The sequence below is a fragment of the Lynx canadensis genome, chromosome C1, assembly GCF_007474595.2.
Source record: "Lynx canadensis isolate LIC74 chromosome C1, mLynCan4.pri.v2, whole genome shotgun sequence".
In the NCBI taxonomy this organism is placed as follows: Eukaryota; Metazoa; Chordata; class Mammalia; order Carnivora; family Felidae; genus Lynx; species Lynx canadensis.
The window spans coordinates 51,864,486-51,885,683 of NC_044310.1; the positions used below are offsets into that span (position 1 = coordinate 51,864,486).

Genomic DNA, 21,198 nt, shown 5'->3' on the forward strand with positions numbered 1-21,198 from the left:
AATTTCTTGAAATTCAGTTTAAGAATAAATCTCCAAAGAAAAGATGAATATAAAAATGGAAAACTAGGGGCGCCTGGGTGGCTCAGTCGGCTAAGTGTCTGACTTCAGCTCAGGTCATGATCTCGCGGTCCGTGAGTTCGAGCCCCGCGTCGGGCTCTGTGCTGACCACTCAGAGCCTGGAGCCTGTTTCAGATTCTGTGTCTCCCTCTCTCTCTGACCCTCCCCCATTCATGCTCTGTCTCTCTCTGTCTCAAAAATAAATAAACGTTAAAAAAAATTAAAAAAAAAAAGAAAACTTACATAAATTGAAAACTAACCAAAATGAAAATAAAAGGAAACAGAAAATACATCAAAACTTACAAAGTGTAGTCAATATCTAAAACAGTCAAAACAATTTATTAAAATATGTAACAAAAATACCAAGTTGATGATAGAGCTACAAAAATAGATGAATAGGCAGTTCCCACAAAAAGAGACAAAAATAATAAACACATGGGAAAAAGTTCAACCTTGCTAATAATCAGAAAAATTAAAATTGATGCAAAAGTTATTACTGTACCATTTAATTATTACATTGTTTTTATTGCCTTAATATAAATTGACACAAAAATCAATGCAATACTGTATATAGACAAAAATTGTGGAACACTATAATATTATGTACCCACACATTGCTTAAGAAATCATTCCCTTGGGGCACCTGTGTGGCTCATTCAGCTGAGCTCCCGACTTTGGCTCAGGTCATGATCTCATGGTCTGTGAGTTCGAGCCCCGCGTCGGGCTCTGTGCTGACAGCTCAGAGCGTGGAGCCTGCTTCAGATTCTGTGTCTCCCTCTCTCTCTGACTCTCCCCCATTCATGCTCTGTCTCTCTCTGTCTCAAAAATAAATAAAATTTTTTTAAAAAAGAAAAAGAAATAATTCCCCACCACCACACAGTTTTTCTAATGATAACACTGCTGACCAAGTTATGGTAGTGGAAAAATTATTACATGATACATTGTTGGTGGTATTGTAAAATTGGTATCACTGTTTTACAAAGCAGCATGGAAACACATGCTGCCTTAAAAATATGCTTACTTTTTTGTGTGGAACCAGAAAAGACCCCGAATAGCCAAAGCAATCTTGAAAAAGAAAACCAAAGCAGGAGGCATCACAATCCTGGACTTCAAGCCACACTACAAAGCGGTGATCATAAGACAGTATGGTATTGGCACAAGAACAGACACTCAGATCAATGGAACAGAATAGAAAACCCAGAAATGGACCCACAAACATATGGCCAACTAATCTTTGACAAAGCAGGAAAGAATATCCAATGGAATAAAGACAGTCTCTTCAGCAAGTGGTGCTGGGAAAACTGGACAGCTGCATGCAGAAAAATGAACCTGGACCCTTTCTTACACGATACACAAAAATAAACTCAAAATGGATGAAAGACCTAAATGTAAGACAGGAAGCCATCAAAATCCTTGAGGAGAAAGCAAGCAATCTTGGCCGCAGCAACTTCTTACTCAACACATCTCTGGAGGCAAGGGAAACAAAAGCAAAAATGAACTACTGGAACCTCAATCAAAATAAAAAGCTGCACAGCGAAGGAAACAGCGAAGGATACTGAGCAAAACTAAAAGGCAGCTGATGGAATGGGAAAAGATATTTGCAAACAACATATCAGATAAAGGATTAGTATCCAAAATCGATAGAGAACTTATCAAACTCAACACCCAAAAAACAAATCATCCAGTGAAGAAATGGGCAAAAGACATGAATAGACCTCCAAAGAAGACATCCAGATGGCCAACCGACACATGAAAAAATGCCCAACATCACTCATCATCAGGGAATTACAAATCAAAACCACAATGAGATACCACCTTACACCTGTCAGAATGGCTAACATTAACAACTCAGGTAACAACAGATGTTGGTGAGGAGAAAGAGGATCTCTTTTGCATTGTTGGTGGGAATGCAAGCTGGTGCAGCCACTCTGGAAAACAGTATGGAGGTCCCTCAAAAAACTAAAAAATAAAACTACCCTATGACCCAGCAATTGCACTACTAGGTATTTATCCACGGGATACAGGTGTGCTGTTTTGAAGGGACATATGCACCCCAATGTTTATAGCAGCACTATCAACCATAGCCAAATTATGGAAAGAGCCCAAATGTCCACCAATGGATGAATGGATAAAGAAGATGTGGTATATATGTAAATGGAGTATTACTCGGCAATCAAAAAGAATGAAATCTTGCCATTTGCAACTACGTGGATGGAAGTGGAGGGTATTATACTAAGCAAAATTAGTCAGAGAAAGACAAAAATCATATGACTTCACTCATACGAGGACTTTAAGAGACAAAATAGATGAACATAAGGGAAGAGAAACAAAATATAAAAACAGGGAGGGGGACAAAAGCATAAGAGACTCTTAAATATGGAGACCAAACAGAGGGTTACTGGAGGGGTTGTGGGAGGGGGGATGGGCTAAATGGGTAAGGGGCATTAAGGAATCTACTCCTGAAATCATTGTTGCACTATATGCTAACTAATTTGGATGTAAATTAAAAAAAATAAAATGAATTTAAAAAAATATACTTACTTTTGGCCTAGAAGATCTTTTGAAGGATATTATTCATGAAAAGAAAAATATTTAGACAAAGTAGTCTTCATTTTAGTATTATTTATGCTGATGAGAAATTAGAAATGACATAAATATCTAACATTTTAGAAACAAGTAAGTAATGGTATACAAACTCAATGGGTAATTATAGAACCAGTTAAATTGAAAAAACTTGAATATTGCTTAGCAAAATGGCTTTTTTTCTTGTGGTAAAATATACATAATATAAATTTTACCATTTTAGCCATTTTTAAGTATATGGTTCTGTTCATTAGATTCATTCATATGGTTTTGCAACCATCACCACTCTCCATATCCAGAACTTTTCATCATCCTCAACTAAATCTTTTTTTTTTTTTAAGCTTACTTAAATCCACGTTAGTTAACATACAGTGTAGTATTGGTTTCAGGAGTAGAATTTAGTGATCCATCACTTTACATATTAGACCCAGCGCTCATCCCAACAAGTGCCCTCCTTAATGCCCATCACCATTTAGCACATCTCCTACCCACCTCCCCTCTAGCAACCCTCAGTTTGTTTTCTGTATTTAAGAGTCTCTGTGGTTTGCTTCCCTCTCTGTTTTTATCTTATTTTTCCTTCCTTTCCTCTATGTTCATCTGTTTTGTTTCTTAAATTACACATATGAGTAAAATAATAGGATATTTGTCTTTCTTTTGACTGACTTATTTTACTTAGCATAATACACTCTAGTTCCATCCATGTTGTTGCAAATGGCAAGATTTCATTCTTTTTGATTGCTGAGTAATATTCCATTGTATATGTATAGCACATCTTCTTTATCCATTCATCCTTTGATGGACTTTGGGCTCTTTCCATAATTTGGCTATTATCAGTAGTGCTGCTGTAAACATTGGGGTGCATGTACTCCTTCGAATCAGCATTCTTGTATCCTTTTTATAAATACCTGGTAGTGCAATTGCTGGATTGTAGGGTAGTTCTATTTTTAATATTTTGAGGAAACTCCACACTATTTTCCGTAGTAACTGCACCAGTGTTCATTCCCACCAACAGTGGAAAAGTGCTCCCTTTTCTCTGCATCCTCTGCATCCTACATCTGTTGTTTGCTCGGTTAATTTTAGCCATTCTGATAGGTGTGAGGTGGTATCTCATTGTGGTTTTGATTTGTATTTCCCTGATGATGAGTGATACTGAGCATGTTTTCATGTATCTTTTAGCCATCTGGATGTCTTCTTTGGAAAAGTGTCTGTTTATGTCTTTATCCCATTTCTTTACTGGATTATTTGTTTTTTGGGTGTTGAGTTTGATAAGTTCTTTATAGATTTTGGATACTAACCCTTTATCTGATATGTCGTTTGCAAATATCTTCTCCCATTTCGTTGGTTGCCTTTTGTTGATTGTTTCCTTTGCAGTGCAGAAGCTTTTAATCTTGATGAGGTCCCAATAGTTCATTTTTGCTTTTAGTTTCCTTGCCTTTGTAGATATGTTGAGCAAAAAATTGCTGCAGCTGAGGTCAAAGAGGTTGTTGCCTGTTTTCTCCTCTAGGATTTTGATGATTTCCTATCTTATTTTTAGGTCTTTCATCCATTTTGAGTTTATTTTTGTGTATGGTATAAGAAAGTGGTCCAGGTTCATTCTTCTGTATGTTGCCATCGAGTTTTCCCAACACTGTTTGCTGAAGAGACTGTCGTTTTTTCATTGGATATTCTTTCCTGTTTTGTCGAAGATTAGTTGGCCATACATTTGTGGGTCCCTTTCCAGGTTCTCTATTCTCTTCCACTGATCCATGTGTCTGTTTTTATGCCAGTACCATAGTGTTTTCATGATTACAGCTTTGTAATACAGCTTGAAATCTGGAATTGTGATGCCTCCTGCTTTGGTTTTCTTTTTCAACATTACTTTGGCTATTCGGGGTCTTTTGTGGTTTCATACAAATTATAGAATTGTTCTAGCTCTGTGAAGAATGCTGGTGTTATTTTGATAGGGATTGCACTGAATATGTAGATTTCTTTAGGTAGTATAGACATTTTAACAATATTTGTTCTTCCATTCCATGAGCATGGAATGTTTTTCCACTTCTTTGTGTCTTCAGTTTCTTTCATAAGCTTTCTATAGTTTTCAGCATGTGGATCTTTTACCTTCTTGGTTAGGTTATTTTTAGGTATCTTATGGTTTTTAGTGCAATTGTAAATGGGATCGATTCCTTGATTTGCATTTCTGCTGCTTCATTACTGGTGTATAGAAATGCAACTGATTTCTGTACATTGAGTTTATATCCTGCAACTTTGCTGAATTCATGTATCAGTTCTAGCAGTTTTTTCATGGAGTCTTTTGGGTTTTCCACGTAGAGTATCATGTCATCTGCAAAGAGTGAAAGTTTGACTTCTTCCTTGCCAAATGTATGTCTTTTATTTCTTTTTCTTTTTTAAAAAATTTAATGTTTATTTATTTTGAGAGAGAGACAGAATGTGAGCAGGGGAGGGGCAGAGACAGAGGGAGACACAGAATCTGAAGCAGACTCCAGGCTCTGAGCTATCAGCACAGAGCCCGATGTGGGGCTTGGACTCACAAGCCATGAGATCATGACCTGAGCCAAAGTTGGATGCTTAACTGACTGAGCCACCCAGCCACCCCTATGCCTTTTATTTGTTGTTGTTGTTGTCTGATTGCTGAGGCTAGGATTTCCAGTACTATGGTGAACAACAGTGGTGAAAGTGGACATCCCTGCTGTGTTCCTGACTTTAGGGGGAAAGCTCTCAGTTTTTCCCCATTGAGGATGGTATTAACTGTGGGTCTTTCATATTTAGCTTTTGTGATGCCCAACTAAATCTCTTTACCCATTAAGCAATGACTCCTCATTTCCTCCTCTTTCCACTCATGGCAAACTCTGTTCTACTTTCTTTCTCTGAATTTAATCTAGGTTCTTCATTTAAGTGAAATCATGCAATATTTGTCCTTTTGTGTCTGGCTTATTTCACTTAGCATAATGTCTTCAAGGTTTATATCTGCAGCATCTGTTAGAATTTTAGTCCCTTTTAAGCCTGAATAATATTCCATTGTATGCATATTCCACATTTTGTTTACCCATTCATCCACCAATGGACACTTGGATTCTTTCCACCATTTGGCTATTGTGAATAATGCTGCCATAAAGATGGGTGTACAAATATCTGTTTGAGTCTCTGCTCTCACTATATGCCCAGAAATGGAATTGCTGGATCATACAGTAATTCTGTGTTTAATTTTTGGTGGAACTAACAAACTTTTCCATAGTAGCATCACATTTTATATTCCTGCCAGCAATGCACAAGGGTTTCAATTTCTCCACATCGTTGTCAGCACTTGTTATTTTATGTATTTTGGGGGTTTTGTTTTTGTTTTTATTTAATAGCCATCCTAGTGGGTATGAAGTAGTATCTCACTGTGGTTCTTATTTGCATTTCCCTAATGATGTGATGTTAAGCATCTTTTCATGTGCTTATTAGCCACTTGTGTATCTTCTTTGGAGAAATGTCTATTCAAGTCTTAGGACCATTTTTTAAAAAAATATTTATTTATTTTGAGATGGGCGAGGGGAGAATCCCAAGCAGGCTCCTCGTGGCAGTGCAGAGCCCAATGATTCGGGGCTCGATTTCATGAACCGTGTGAGATCCTGACCTGAGCTGAAATCAGGAGTCAGGCATTTAACTGACTAAGCCACTCAGGTATCCCCTTATGACCATTTTTAATTTGGGGGGGGCTTGTTGTTGAGTTGTAAGAGTTTTTAATATATTCTAGATATTAGTTCATTTTCAAATGTATGATTTGCAAATATTTTCTCCCATTCTGTGAGCCTTTTTCACTATATTGATAGTGTTCTTTGATGCACAAAGGTTTTTAATTTTAATGAAGTCCAGTTTGTCTATATTTTCTTTTGTGACCTGTGTTTTTGATGTCATATCCAAGAAATCATTGCCAAATCCATTGTCATGAAGCTTTTCCACTATGTTTTTTTCTTAGAGTTTTGTAGTTTTAGTACTTACATTTAGGTCTTTGATCCATTTTGTGTTAATTTGTGTATGGTATAAGAGAAGAGTTCAAATTAATTATTTTGCACTTGGATATCCACGTTTCTTAGCTTCATTTGTTGAAAAGATTGTCCTTTTTCCCATTGAATGGTCTTAGCATCCTTATTGAAAATTACTTGGCCATATATATGTGAGAGTTTATTTGTGAGCTGTCTGTTCTATTCCATTCATCTATATATTTGTCTTTTTGCCAATATCACACCATTTTGATTACGGTAGCTTTCTATTGAGTTTTGAGGTCAGGACATGTAATTCCTCCAGTTTTGTTCTTATTTTTCAGTAGCAAAATATTTTGGATGTAACATTACATGGAGAAGACACAACATAGAATAATGTTAATTAGAATGTAAAACATAGGTTTTTATGTAAGGGTGGTATTAGGAATGATTATATAGAAATCAAACTAGGGTGGTAGAATTATGGGGATTTTTTCTGTATTCTTAAATTTCTAATTTTAAATGTATTTTGGTGCTATAAAATAATATAAAATATGAAAATAATTATCATTTATGTAATAGAAAAATGATGTGTAAATACATGTTAGGATAATGTAGCCTTTAAAAAAAGTGAATGAGAAATCAACCTCAATAGAAATTATGTTTGTTCTCACCTTTTTAGTACCATATTAGACTTTTCTATAATGAATTTATAGTATTTTTTATGTTATTGTTAACAGCTAACGTATACCTTTTTAGTGGTTATCTTAATATTATTAAGGCCTTGAGCTTATTATCTAACCATTCTTACAGATAATTTTTCAAAATTATCTTTTATAAAGTCATTTCAAAAACTTATACATATGGGTAGAGCAGAAATATGTTTTACATTATAGGTAGGCAAGCCCACTAATGATCAAGTGAAGAAGATTTTTGTACACATTTGTGGCAATGGCACAATTTCTCGTATGTTCAATAGAGAATTTTCTACTTTCTCCATAAGGTGTCATCTTCGAGTTGTATTTAACTCTAGTTAAGAGATCCCATTTAGACCTGTTAGTTTGGACAAGAAGGAATTTGGCTAACCAGGAGATAGCAGAAACAATTGTACAGAAAAGTTTTTCGCAAAACTGATGTTTATCAGCATTGTGCTATGGCTGTAAAATTTATTCAGTGTTCTTTTAGTTGCCTGGACTTGAAACTGTTATTTTGGTTGTCACATTCTTTACCTTTTAAATACAAAGTCATCACTTTTCCTTTCAGCATCAGTTTTAGGAGTCCTTACTTAGTCATTTTTACTATGTTGCAAGCACTAATCCTGCCCTAGTTATTGCAGCAGCATATTTATTTGTTACTTTGTTTCACTGCTTCTCCCATTCTCACAAACTTTATTTTTTCTTATTTCTTCTTTCCATTATGTCTTTTCCTAACTTTTCATTATCTAAATTACACTTATCTTTCAAGATACAGTTTATATTGATGTCTACCTCCCCTCATTGGTCAGATATTAATAGAGTACCAACAATGTGCCAGTTACTATTAGGAACTAGGGTTACTATTTTGCACATATAATTATTTTTTGTTGTAAAAATTTACTACTGTCAATTATAATTGAATTGTGTCCTGACTGGTTTGTTTGTTGGTTGGTTGGTTGGGTTTTGTTTGTTTGTTTGTTTTTGTTGTTGTTGTTGTTGTTTTTATGTCGCAAATTCCTGGAGGTAAGTGGCTTTATTTGACATTTCCTTTATATCTTCCTTAGGTTTCTCTTTATTACTCTACATGCTGGAAACATTTAATAAATGTTTGAAAAAAATTTTTTTCCTTCATTTCAGGAGTGGCAATGTGTACAGTCAAAAGGTTGCTTTTTTTTAGAAGAAGATGGTGAAATCATTAGTCATCAATATAGGATGCAGATAGCTCAGAGATCCATGGTTTATCTTACAATTAAACCACTAAACCTGAGTCAAGTTGAAGGCAAGTTTAATTTTTTTGTGTATTTTTTAAAATATCGAATTATGCCCTCTTTGAAAATAACTTACATATTTGGTAGTCTTAGTGAAGAAAATAATCTACCTAACAAACATGGTTACATACAGTAAAGAAAGAAAGCATTAGTTTATACTTTGTGTTATCATATTTTACAAAGCAAGTATGTTGGTTTTTGTGTATGTTTAAAGCAAGTTTTATTTTAATTCCTTTAAAAACAAGAACAAAGTGTATCCTGGTTTCTTCTTGATATAGAATTAACATTTTGTTTACTAATTAATTTTTAGCTTTTCCATTTGTCCATTTTTAAAATTAATAAGTTTAAGAGAAGTTCTGTAGGAACATAATTTGGGGCAATGTGAACTGCAAATAATTTTGAATATCTCCAAAGTCCTATGTCCTATGACTTAAACAATAGTTATTAATAATCTTTACATTCCTGGTAATGTTCCTTTTCTGTATATAAATGCTAGATACAAATTAATTTCTTAGTGTCTAAAATGGTTATTATTGGGGCGCCTGAGTGGCTCAGTCTGATCTCGGCTCAGGTCATGATCTCACACAGTTTGTGAGTTCGAGCCCTGCTTTGGGCTCTGCACTGTCAGAATTGTCTCTCCCTCTATCTCTGCCCCTACCCCACTCGTGCTCTCTCTTTCTCAAAATAAGTAAATAAACTTAAAAAATATTTTAATAAAAAAATAAAATGGTTATTATTTAATTTTTAATTAGTGAAAATGTCTTTAAGGGTGCTTTCCCTAGAAATCTTTTTGTTTGTTTTTAATGTTTATTTTATTTATTTTTGAGACAGAGACAGAGAGTGAGCAGGGGAGGGGCAGAGACAGAGGGAGACACAGAATCTGAAGCAGGCTCCAGGCTCTGAGCTGTCAGCACAGAGCCCGACGCGGGGCTCGAACCCACAAACTGTGAGATCATGACCTGAGCTGAAGTCTGACGCTCAACCGACCAAGCCACCTAGGCGCCCCATCCCTAGAAATCTTTTTAATGTTGGTTGTTCTAAGTATCAATTTTAAAATTATTTTTACATAATAAGAAAATGTTTGTTTTATTACTAGAGGATTCTTCCCTGCTCCATTCTTCTTGCCTCCTAAAGTAGAGATTCTAAAAGTTTTAACTGTATATCTTGTGAAATTCTTACAACATTTGGTGGTTGATACTTTTTATTTATTTTGAGAGGGGAGTGTGAGACTGAGGAGGGAAGGGAAGGAGGGAGAGAGGGAGGGAGGAAGGGAAAGAGAGAGAGGGAGAGGGAGAGGGAGAGGGAGAGGGAGAGGGAGAGAGAGAGAGAGAGAGAGAGAGAGAGAGAATCCCAAGCAGGCTTTGCACTGTCAGTGTGGAGCCCGACCTGGGGCTCAAACCCATGAACTGCAAGATCATGACCTGAGCTGACAAGAGTTGGATGCTTAACCAGCTGAGCCACCCAGGTGCTCCAATGGTGGTTGGTACTTTTAAATGACAATTACAGTGATCATTTTTTCAGATATAGGTATCAAGATTGGCCTACATATTCAATGCAGATGTTAATTCTCCATATTCTTAAGAAGATCCTTTATTCACATATTTATCAAATATTCATTGAGGGCCTTATATATCAAGTATCATTTTCGGTGCTTAGGATACATCAGAGTACAAAAAAGACAAAAATCCTTACCCTTATGAACTTACATTCTAGTGAGGGAAACAATAAATAATAAACATAATAAATAGTAAATGATGTGGTATGTTAGTAAGTGATAAGTGCTATGGGAAAAATACAGAGGGATAGGGCATTGTGAATGCTGAGGGAATATGAGTCGCCATTGAAATGGAGTGGTTAGTGTATGCTTCATTAAGAAGTTGACATTTGAGCAAAGACTTTGAAAGAGGTATATCAGTTATCAACTGCTACATAACAAATTACCCCAAAACCCACAGTGGCTGGAAACAATTAAACAACTGTTCACTCATAAGCAGGTTTACTGGATAGTTATTTTTGTTTGAGCTGGGCTTTGCTTTTCTCTGTAGGATTTACTTATGCATCTGTGATCAACTGTTGGTTAGCTCATAGCTGGCTTTACTGGTCTTGGCTGGGCTCTGTCCTCTATATGAGGTCTCAGCTGGGACGACTTGAGTCTGCCTCATATAGTCTCTTACGTTCTAGTGAGTTAGCCTGGGCTTGTTCTCTTGGTGTAATAGGGATCTGAAGGAAGGAGCAGAAGCACCTACGGTTTCCTAAGGCTTGGAATCAGAACTGGCACATTACTTCTGTTACATTCTGTTGTTCACAGCAAGTAACAAGGCAAGTCTAGATTTATAAGATAGAGAAATAGACTTGATCTCATGATGGAGGAGCAGATTCACATTGCAATGGGCTGTGGGTACAGAGCAGCCATTTCTGCTGTCTTCCACAGAAGGCAGAGGAGTAAGCTTTGTAGATATAGGGCTGGTGGAGGGGATGAGTGGAGAGTGGTGAAGAGTGCAGGTGGCAGAGCATTCCACATAGAGGGACTTCTCTGTCAGAGGCTCCGAGGTAAGAGTGTGCCTGATGTTAGAAGAATAGCAAGGTGACTAGAATGGCTAGAACAAAGTAGGAGATGGAGGACAGGGAGGAACCAGGACAAAATCAGGTAGAGTTGCTTTTATTTGTTTGTTTTGGCCATAATGAAGACTTGGGCTTTTACTCTGAGAAAAATGCAGAATCTTAGGAGGATTTTTCCCATGGCTGCCCTCACAATTTTCTCCATATCTTTAATTTACAATGATTTTAGTATTGTCTAGGTGATTTTGTTTTTCTTTTTGATGCCGTTATTGTGGGGTTGGTTGGTTTGTAATTATCCTGCTTGGATTTTTGGCTTATTGTCTTTCATTGTTTTTAGGAAAATTTCCATCTTTATTCTTCAAATACTTCTTCTGCTCTCCCTCTTCTTCCGCTTACTTGTATGGTACCTGACATTTTGTCGTGTGTGCTATACCACAGATAAGCCAATGATTGCATCTCATCTCTCCTTAGAAGAGTTTGCCTTTCCTTGGATTTCAGGCTACTTGGTTGCCCTGGGACCTTAGCGCTGATGGGTTCAAGAAAAAATCAGAATTCTCTAGTTCACGTACTTTTTATTGTTAGGGTGGGAGCAATACTATTCCAACTCTCAACTCCATGAGAGAATTTTGAGTAGAAACAGGACATAATCTGACCTATTTTAACAAGAGCAGTCAGGTTGCTATATTGAAAACAGATTGAAGGGTACCCAAGAGAAAGAAGAGTTCTAGGAGGGAACTGATGATACTTTGAACCAGGAATGTAGACATAACACAATGGAGTACTACGTGGCAATGAGAAAGAATGAAATGTGGCCCTTTATAGCAACGTGGATGGAACTAGAGAGTGTTATGCTAAGTGAAATAAGCCATACAGAGAAAGACAGATACCACATGGTTTCACTCTTATGTGGATCCTGAGAAACTTAACAGGAACCTATGGGGGAGGGGAAGGGAAAAAAAAAAAAAAAAAGAGAGAGAGGTTAAAGTGGGAGACAGCCAAAGCATAAGAGACTCTTAAAAACTGAGAACAAACTGAGGGCTGATGGGGGGTGGGGGGGGTGGGTGATGGGTATTGAAGAGGGCATCTTTTGGGATGAGCACTGGGTGTTGTATGGAAACCAATTTGACAATAAATTTCATATATTAAATAATAATAATAATAATAAAGAAAATAAAGATCCTGGATATATTTTGAAGGTTAAACCATACAATTTCCTGAAGATTGGTTATGATATGTGAGAGAAGAAAAAAGTTAAAGGTGACTTCAAGCTTTTTGGCATGGCAACTGCAAGGATGAATTACTATAAACTGAGACTGAGATAGAGAAGAACATAGATGGACAGGTTTTTTTAAGGAATTGGGGAAGGTCAGTTTTAGATATAGAAATTCAAATGGAGATGTCCAATAGGTAGTTGATTATAGTTTAACATTCAGAGAAAAGTTTCTAGTTGGAGATACAAATTATGGAGTTGTCGGGGAGCCTGGGTGGCTCAGTCGGTTGAGCATCTGACTTCAGCTCAGGTCATAATCTCGCAGTTTGTGGGTTCGAGCCCTGCCTCGGACTCTGTGCTGACAGCTCGGAGCCTGGAGCCTACTTCAGATTCTGTGTCTCCGTCTCTGTCCCTCTCCTGTTCATGCTGTCTCACTCTGTCTCAAAAATAAATATAAACATTAAAAAAATTTTCAAATTATGGAAATGTCAGCACATACATAGATGATGTCTAACATCTTTTCCTCCAGTGCCTCTCCACAGGTAAGCTAGTGCTCGAATCTCATCACTCCTTGAAAGGGTTTGTTTTTCCTTGGATATCAGGTTACTTGGTTGCCTTGCAACCTCAGCTTTCTGGTCAATTCAAAAAAAGTTATGAGTTTTAGAAAGTGTGAATAGAGAATATTTCTAGGAAGGATACTATATATAGTTACAAATGCTATGATATTTCTATATAAAAATGGGATGTGCATTTCTAAAAAAAATCCATAGGGGAAAGAAACCACTAACTTATTTTTTAAATAGGAAAGAGTAAGTAGTAATTGCTTATTTTAAGATGTTTGGGGTTTTTTGTTTGTTTGTTTGTTTTTAGGAAAACCATCCCCTTGGTTATCAATTGATACTGCCTTGTATATTCTTAAGGAAAATGAGAGCCAAGCAAATCTACAACTCATGTGTTTTACTGAACTACGAAATAGAGAAGTATACATATTTATTTCCTAGTGTTTAATTTGAAAATATGACATGAACTCAAGTTTGAGGAATATAATAGATTTTCTATATTTGTTTTTAACTTGTGTATCTTTCCCTCCAATTAGGGTATATACAGTACTTAAGCACTATGAATATTACATGTGTCTTTTTAATTGTGATGTATTTTCTCTTGATTGCTAAGAGCTGAGGATTAGCTTTGTAACTTATATGTTATGTGACATTATACTTCACTTTCTTCTCTAAATGCCCAGATGCCTCACATGTGAACATTTTTTTTTTTTGTAATATGCAATTAAAATGATTGATGCCAGTGGATTTTTTTCCCTAAATACAGGCAATTCAAGACTTTGGAAAAGTTGCTTTAGATGTTTGTCTTACTTTATATTGCTACTGCAAAAAAGAAAAACTTCAAGATTGCTATCCTCAGGCTTGACTCATATTATAGGGTTCAAAAATAGATTGATCTGAAGAAATGCTTTTAAATGATTTTATATGTTGCCCATGGGGTTGTTCTGATCTTTTCTAATTATATATTTACTCAGAGGCCAAATATGTGAGGCAGATACATAAATGTGGCTATTTATTTTATGAGGACTACAAAATACATCTGCTACACAACAACGGGAATAATACTATTCAAGGGCTTACTGCAATATCATATTTAATCTTTATACAGGTCCAATGACAGACAAACATTTCCCTGATGGAATGTTATATAAAAGTCTTTATTGTAGGCTTCTGAACAGACAAGAATAGTTATAGGCAAGAAACAAATAAAATGACACACGTTAATGTTTTGACGAAACTCTTCTTCAGAACTGACTACAAAGTTAGGTTCAAGATAAAGTATTGTCTAAAGCAATAGTTTTTCCCATTTTGTATTGGATAAAATTACTTTCTTATGACACTGCATGTATAAAAATGTTAGTACATAGCAAGCCTGTAGTAAAGTTTGAATGAGTTTCTATTTACCTTTTTACTATATTGGCTTCTGTTTTTCTGTAATATGTCATATTTGCAAAGGATTTTTAGTTTTAGTTTCACAATTATTTTCTTTAAGAAGAGTTTTGTGTGCATGAAAGACTTTCCATTTGCCATCCACAGTGGAAATTCAAGGTTATATGTGGAGATAAGGGAAGTTCATGGGATAACATGTATTAGGAAGCAGCAAGAACTGCTTTTCACTTCTGGGTACCAGACTACATCTGGCCATTTTACAAGATTATGGTTTCCCAAGGAGGGATTTGTCAATCTTTAGTCTTCAATGACCCTAGTTTTATTGGGTTGCTTCTTGTAGCAAAATAGAACATGGTATGGTCACTTTAGGATGATTATGGTTCCTCTGACTTGTGAGGGCAGAAATAGGACTGAACCCAGAATTCAGAAAAACAACTTTATTTTGTGTATGAGTCCCCAGGATGACCTAAAATACATCTGTGTTTTGAAAGTTTTTGGGCACAATTCCTGACAGAATTCCCTAGGGCTATTCTGTGCTGAAGGGCCAATAGCTGTTTGCTTAGCTTTTATACACGGCAAGAAAATGCTTAGATTTAATATATTTGACAGAGATAACCCCTAGGTTTTATAGATGGCTGTTTGTTTCCATAAAACACCTAGAACATTCATAGAGAGATGTCATTATGCTTTCTTTTATGAAACTACAGAATAAAATGTTTCCTATACAAATTTCCTGTCACTCATTATAAATATACTGTGATGGAAAGAAATTTTGTATAAGGTAGGTTTATCTGGGATTCTGCCATCTTGTTTTATAATCCATATTAATTACATAAATAATAGTAGTATTGCAGTGCTTCTGTCTACGTAATTGGATTCTTACAAATACGGCTTACAAATATTACAAATAATGAATTCTTGAAATATATTTTTTACTTTGTGTTCTTGAAATCTGATTTACAAATCATGTATTTATATTTGAATCAAATTAGGGAATTGTAAAATTATTTTAAGATCTCTCTCTTGGCTTCCTGTTAAAGATATTTACATCACAAACATTTTTGAAGATTATTGGGAAAGCTTTAGAAGTTATATAACTTTTTACCTGTTACAGTTTTAGGCATTTGTTTTTAAAATATACTAAGAACTACATCTAATGGTCTTGTGCCAGGACTTCCATTAATAACCAGATTTTGAAGCCTGTAAAAGATTGATAGACGCATAATAGAGTTGGTGAAAATGGATAAATTGCTTCTAAAACTTCCCTTTCAGAAGAAAGATGAAAAGTCATTAAAACTCATGTTGGTTATTGTTTTTTAATTCTTTTGAGAAAAGGTGTTTGGGTGGACTGGTGAACTAGGACCTGGAATTTACTGGTTAATTCCTTCTACAACTGGCTGTAGGCTGAGGAAAGAAATAAAACCAGTAACTGAAGAAGCCCAACTTGTATATAGAGATGAAACAGGGGAATTATTTCTTACAAAGGAATTTAGGTAAGTTTTGTTTATTAAGGTTAGAACGGTAAAATCTAGAACTGTAAAATCTAGTTTGTTAAGGTTAGAACTGTAAAATTATAGATCAATAGCCTGTCTTCCATCCTTTCCTTTGGCCAGCTGCCAGACCCACCTGCAGATCCTAATTCAATAATTCAACTCATTCCCTAGGCATCTGAAAGTGATTTTCCGTTCATGAGTCTGGGATTGCCACTCATTTCTGAGTTCCAAACATTTGGCAAGTCAACTAGAGTCACACATTTACAGATTTCTACCTGATTAGACACTTCGTTAGAAATAGATACTGCCAGTGGCACCATTAACTTAGATAACGGTCAAATATGAAATCTAAATACTTAGGTAGTTCTCTTATACCCTAGATATATACAATAATATCTGGTAGAATAGGAAGAAGAAAGTAGATTGGAGAAAGGAAAAAAGAATGATGGAATTACCATTCATTGAATTACTACTATGTGTTGAGATACTGTGGTTGTTTTAGAAGCTTGTTTGTTTCAGACTGACTAAAAAATATATTTGGATATATTAAGTTCAAAAAATTGTTAATGTCTTCAGATTACTTCCTCTTGAAAGTTGTCCTCATAGAAACATTCAGTCCAGTTGCCATGGAGACAAATAATTTTCTATTTATAATTTTAGGTCAACTTTATCAGATATATTTGAAGTAATTGATTTGGATGGAAATGGTCTTCTTAGCCTTGAAGAATATAATTTTTTTGAATTGAGAACAAGCGGTGAGAAATGTGATGAAGATGCTTGGGCTGTCTGCCGAGGTAAGCACTTTTCTTCTCCTTAATGCATATATAAAAAAAACAGCACCCTTTCATTTTTAAGAAGTAAAATGTCAGACTTCTCTATAGAATATTATTATAGCAGTTAGGACAGTGAAAAAGTAGTAGCATTGTTTATAGATCATACAAATGTAAATATTTATTTTCCTTAAATTTATAGTTGGTATAGTATTCAAGTTAAAAGAAAATATGAATTACTTAAATGTCACTTCATTTTTAGCCTATGTTCTTTGGATCTTAGAATGGAAAAAACTTTGTCTCAGCTCTTGATACTAATGAAATGGAAATGGTCAAGAGCCCCAAACTGTGCCCAGGAGAGGGCAGCAAAGAGCTAATAGGCTAACGTTTGACTAAAAATTAAGCAGTTTCCAGCAAGTTCTTTATACATGTTAAGAATTCTTTAGTTGTTTTTTTGTTTTGTTTTGTTTTGTATTTGAGTTGAATTATGAAAGCACATCCATGGTGGTATGGAAACCAAAAACATCATGATTGGCAAAGGAAACTATTGAGAAGGAGACAATTTCTGTTGTCTCTTAGGAGGAGTTTGGGAAGATGGTAGGGCTTATGTACTTAAGCCAAGGACTAAAAGATCAAAGGGGAAAACCAAAAGCCATAGCCAACTATAGATCACAGAATAAGGCCAAAATGCAGTCAGGAAACAAATTAACTCACATATTGCTGTCACTGGGGTAGAAATGTGTCCTACTCCTTTGGTTCTTAAAATGGTCTAAGCTTGGCAAAGTCAGTGAGCCAGGTGGGAGTTTGATAAATCTGTTTATCTAAACAGCAAGTAAGGTAGAAATATTAATACAAAGGTTTTCAAAAATGTATCTATTTTTAAATGAAAGAGATATACTATATAAACTTTATATATGGTATACTCAGCAACAAGAAATGAATATTGATTTATACTATTAAACTTCAAATAAGAAGATTTGTAATATACAGAATATTATTCTTAGGAAGATATAATCATCTTATAACATTAAGAATACAATCTTTTGATTCTTTATTGTGGCACTAAAACATATTCAATAAGAATGAATCATAATAAGACTTTTTTATGGCAAAGTTTTTGATAAATAAAATTTTAGTTTGATAATTTAATTGGTAGAATTGATAGTTAACATTTTTTGAGAATTTACCACATGTCAGTTGGAAGCAGTCTATACAGCAACTCTCTGAGGTATGTACTATTGTTATCCTCAATTTACAAATAAGGAAACAGAATCAAAGAGGGTAAGTCACTTGATCAATGTTATATACCAAGAAAATTTCACAGCTGAGTTTTACACCCAAGCAGTTAGACTCCAGAACCTTGAATACCCTGCTACAAAAAAATCCCCAAGAATGGTTGACTTAAAAAATGATTTGAAGGGAGAATGTCCCCTTCACCAACATCAGTAATACTGCAAAGAATCAGGCCTTTTAGGTTCTGAAGTTTTTATTTTTATAGTCATACATAATACTAATTTTATGCAACTTTCTCCTTGATAATAAGAAAATGTTTTATCTACTTGTAAGATCATTTTAATAAACTTTTTTATACTTAAAGTGCCTTAATTTTTTCATTTTTTATTAATATATTTTATTTTTAGAGCAGTTTTAGGTTTACAGTAAAGTATGAATAGATTTTCTCCTCCCCTCTACCAATTTCTCCTATTTTCTGACATCTTGCATTAGTATGATACATTTGTTAAAATTGGTGAACCAATGCTGGTGCATTTTTATTAAGTAAAATCCATAGCTTATATTAGGGTTATATTGTGCTGTACAGTTCTCTGGATTTTGACAAATACATAATGCCATATACCTGCCCTTACAGTATTATACAGAATAATTTCATTGCCCTCAAAATCCCTTGTGCTCTACCTATTCATCTATCTATTCGTCCCTTCAAACCCCTGGCAACCACTGATCTTTTTACTGTCTCTATAGTTTTGCCTCTTCCAGAGTATTATATTGTTGGATATCTTGCAGTAGATAGTTGTTTCAGACTGGCTTCTTTCACTTAGCAGTGTGTATTTAGATTTCCTCTTTTTGTTGGCTTGATAACTCATTTCTTTTTAGCACTGAATAATAATTCCATTGTATGAAGGTATCAGTTTATTTATTCATTCACCTGTTAAAGGACATTTTGGTTGTTTCCAATTTTTGGTACTTATGAGCATAGCTACTATAAATACTCATGGGCATATTTTTGTGTGTATGTAGTTTTCAGCTTGTTTCAGTTCATTTAAATTCAATGATCACTGCCGCAGTAAACCTATGTTTAACTTTGAAAGAACTGCCACATTGTCTTCCAAAGTGACTACACCCATTTTGTATTCCCACAGGAATAAATGAGGATTCTTAGTGCTCCACATCCTTGTCTGCATTTGGTATTATTAGTCTTTTTAGATTTTAGCCATTCTAATAGGTGTATATCTTGTTTTAATTTGCAATTCCTTCATAACATTTGATCTTTTCGTATGCTTGTTACCATCTGTATATCTTCTTTGGTGAGGTGTCTGTTCAGCTCGTTTGCCTGCTTTTTGATTGAGGTATTTATTTTCTTACTGTTAAGAGTTCTTTGTATATATTGGATACAAGTCTTATCAGCTGTGTTTTGCAAGTATTTTCTCTCAGTCTGTGGTTTGTCTTTTCATTCTCTTAGTAGTGTCTTTCACAGAGGAAAAATTTTTAATTTTAATGAAGCCCCACTTAACCATTTTTTTCCTTTCATGTGTCATGCTTTTGGTTTGTGTGCTTTTGGTGTTGTATCTAAAAACACATAGCCAAACACAGAGTCACCCAGATTTTCTCCTGTTATCTTCCAGAAGCTTTATAGATTTGTGTTTGGGGTCTGCAACCCATTTTAGTTAATTTTTGTGAAAGACATAACATCCTAGCGTACATTTATTTTTTTTTGTCTGTGGATGTCCAGTTATTCTAGCACCATTTACTGATACAATTATCCTTTCTCCTTTGAATTGACTTTGCTCCTTTGTCAAATATCAGTTCAGTATATTTGTATGGGTCCACTTCTGGGTTCTCTGTTCCACTCATTATTTGTCTCATCTTTTGCCACCACCACACCGTCTTGATTACTATAGCTTTAAAGAAAGTCTTAAAGTTGGGTATTCATGAATTTATAAAAAATTAATGGAGGATTGAGAATTTTAAGTTTTAAAAGTCTGATAGTTTGATAGTCTTTATAGTATAGTATTAGGTATATTTTCCTTGATAGTAATAAAATTTGTATTAATATCAAATATTTCTTTCATCTTTCTTTATTACATGCAACCTCCATCCTCCAGTTTAGTGGCTACTATTTCTATGATCTAATTTAATCTACATTTACTTTTTTCCTTGCAAAATTCTGTGTCACTTCCTAAACTCTGTAAACTTTTTAAACTATTAATCAGTCAGTTTTAAATGGCTGTGTCTCTGCTGCTTTTTTCATAATGATGTATACAGAAGAGATATATCATATAAAGAGTACCCATTTCCTTTGGATATATTACAATTGGAAGCAAGAAAATAAAATCTTTCTTGTTGGGCAGTTAACAGAATATAATCCATAATGAATAGCTATTTATTATCTATAATAGACAAATTCAGTAATTACACATGTATAGATACTTTGAGGTGAGTTTAGTTTTGCTTACAATGTTAAAATGGATTTATTAAATTTATTAAATAATAATATTAAAATAGATTTATTTGTCTAGGACATTCATAGAATCCAAAGTGTTCCCCATTATCTAACAGATTTTTAAGGACCAGGGACAATTTGGTTAAAATTAGAGTAATTAGGCATATAGCAGTCCCCTTAAATCTGGCACCATCCACATCTCCCCTTTGAAACACCATTAATTTGGGGGGTGTTACATCAAATTCATCCAGGTTCTGCTGGCTTTAAGGGGTAAACATATATGAAGCATTTTAATTTTTAAAAATATATAAATCAGTATATACTCTAAGCAAGTAGGTTGGGACTTACCCAGAAAAATTACAATTTCCTCTAATTTCAGAATATATTTGCAATTTATAACTTCCGATTTTTTTTTTTTTTAATTTTTTTTTTTCAACGTTTATTTATTTTTGGGACAGAGAGAGACAGAGCATGAACGGGGGAGGGGCAGAGAGAGAGGGAGACACAGAATCGGAAACAGGCTCCAGGCTCCGAGCCATCAGCCCAGAGCCTGACGCGGGGCTCGAACTCACGGACCGCGAGATCGTGACCTGGCTGAAGTCGGACGCTTAACCGACTGCGCCACCCAGGCGCCCCAATAACTTCCGATTTTTTTTGAAAGTTCCAAAAATAAGGTTTCCATTAAATAAGGCTTCCATTAAAATATTTATGAAAAATAATATAGATCTTTTATTAAATGTATGAGTTTTAAAATTATGTAAGAAAGAAACTTTTGGTTACTTTAACAGACAATTTTGATACAAAGAAGAATGAACTAACAAGACAGGGCTTTATGGATCTCAATCTAATGGAAGCCAATGATCGAGAAGGAGATCCTCGTGACCTTTGGGTAACTCTACACTCAATGGGCTACAATAAAGCTCTGGAACTGACAGAGGTAAAGCAATCTGAAAGTTTTGCAGTGGTCCTAATA

The 21,198-nt window shown here is 34.9% G+C and overlaps 1 protein-coding gene across 2 annotated transcripts in view; it reads left to right on the forward strand.

Moving 5' to 3' along the window:
- EFCAB7 (EF-hand calcium binding domain 7) overlaps positions 1-21,198 on the forward strand; it is a 48,552-nt gene that overhangs the window by 17,472 nt on the left and 9,882 nt on the right. For both annotated transcript variants that reach the window (XM_030325875.1, XM_030325877.1), the window contains exons 7-11: positions 8,435-8,576; positions 13,205-13,314; positions 15,619-15,776; positions 16,437-16,570; positions 21,014-21,162. In XM_030325875.1, the coding sequence (XP_030181735.1) occupies positions 8,435-8,576; positions 13,205-13,314; positions 15,619-15,776; positions 16,437-16,570; positions 21,014-21,162 (693 nt within the window). The remainder of the gene's footprint in view (positions 1-8,434; positions 8,577-13,204; positions 13,315-15,618; positions 15,777-16,436; positions 16,571-21,013; positions 21,163-21,198) is intronic.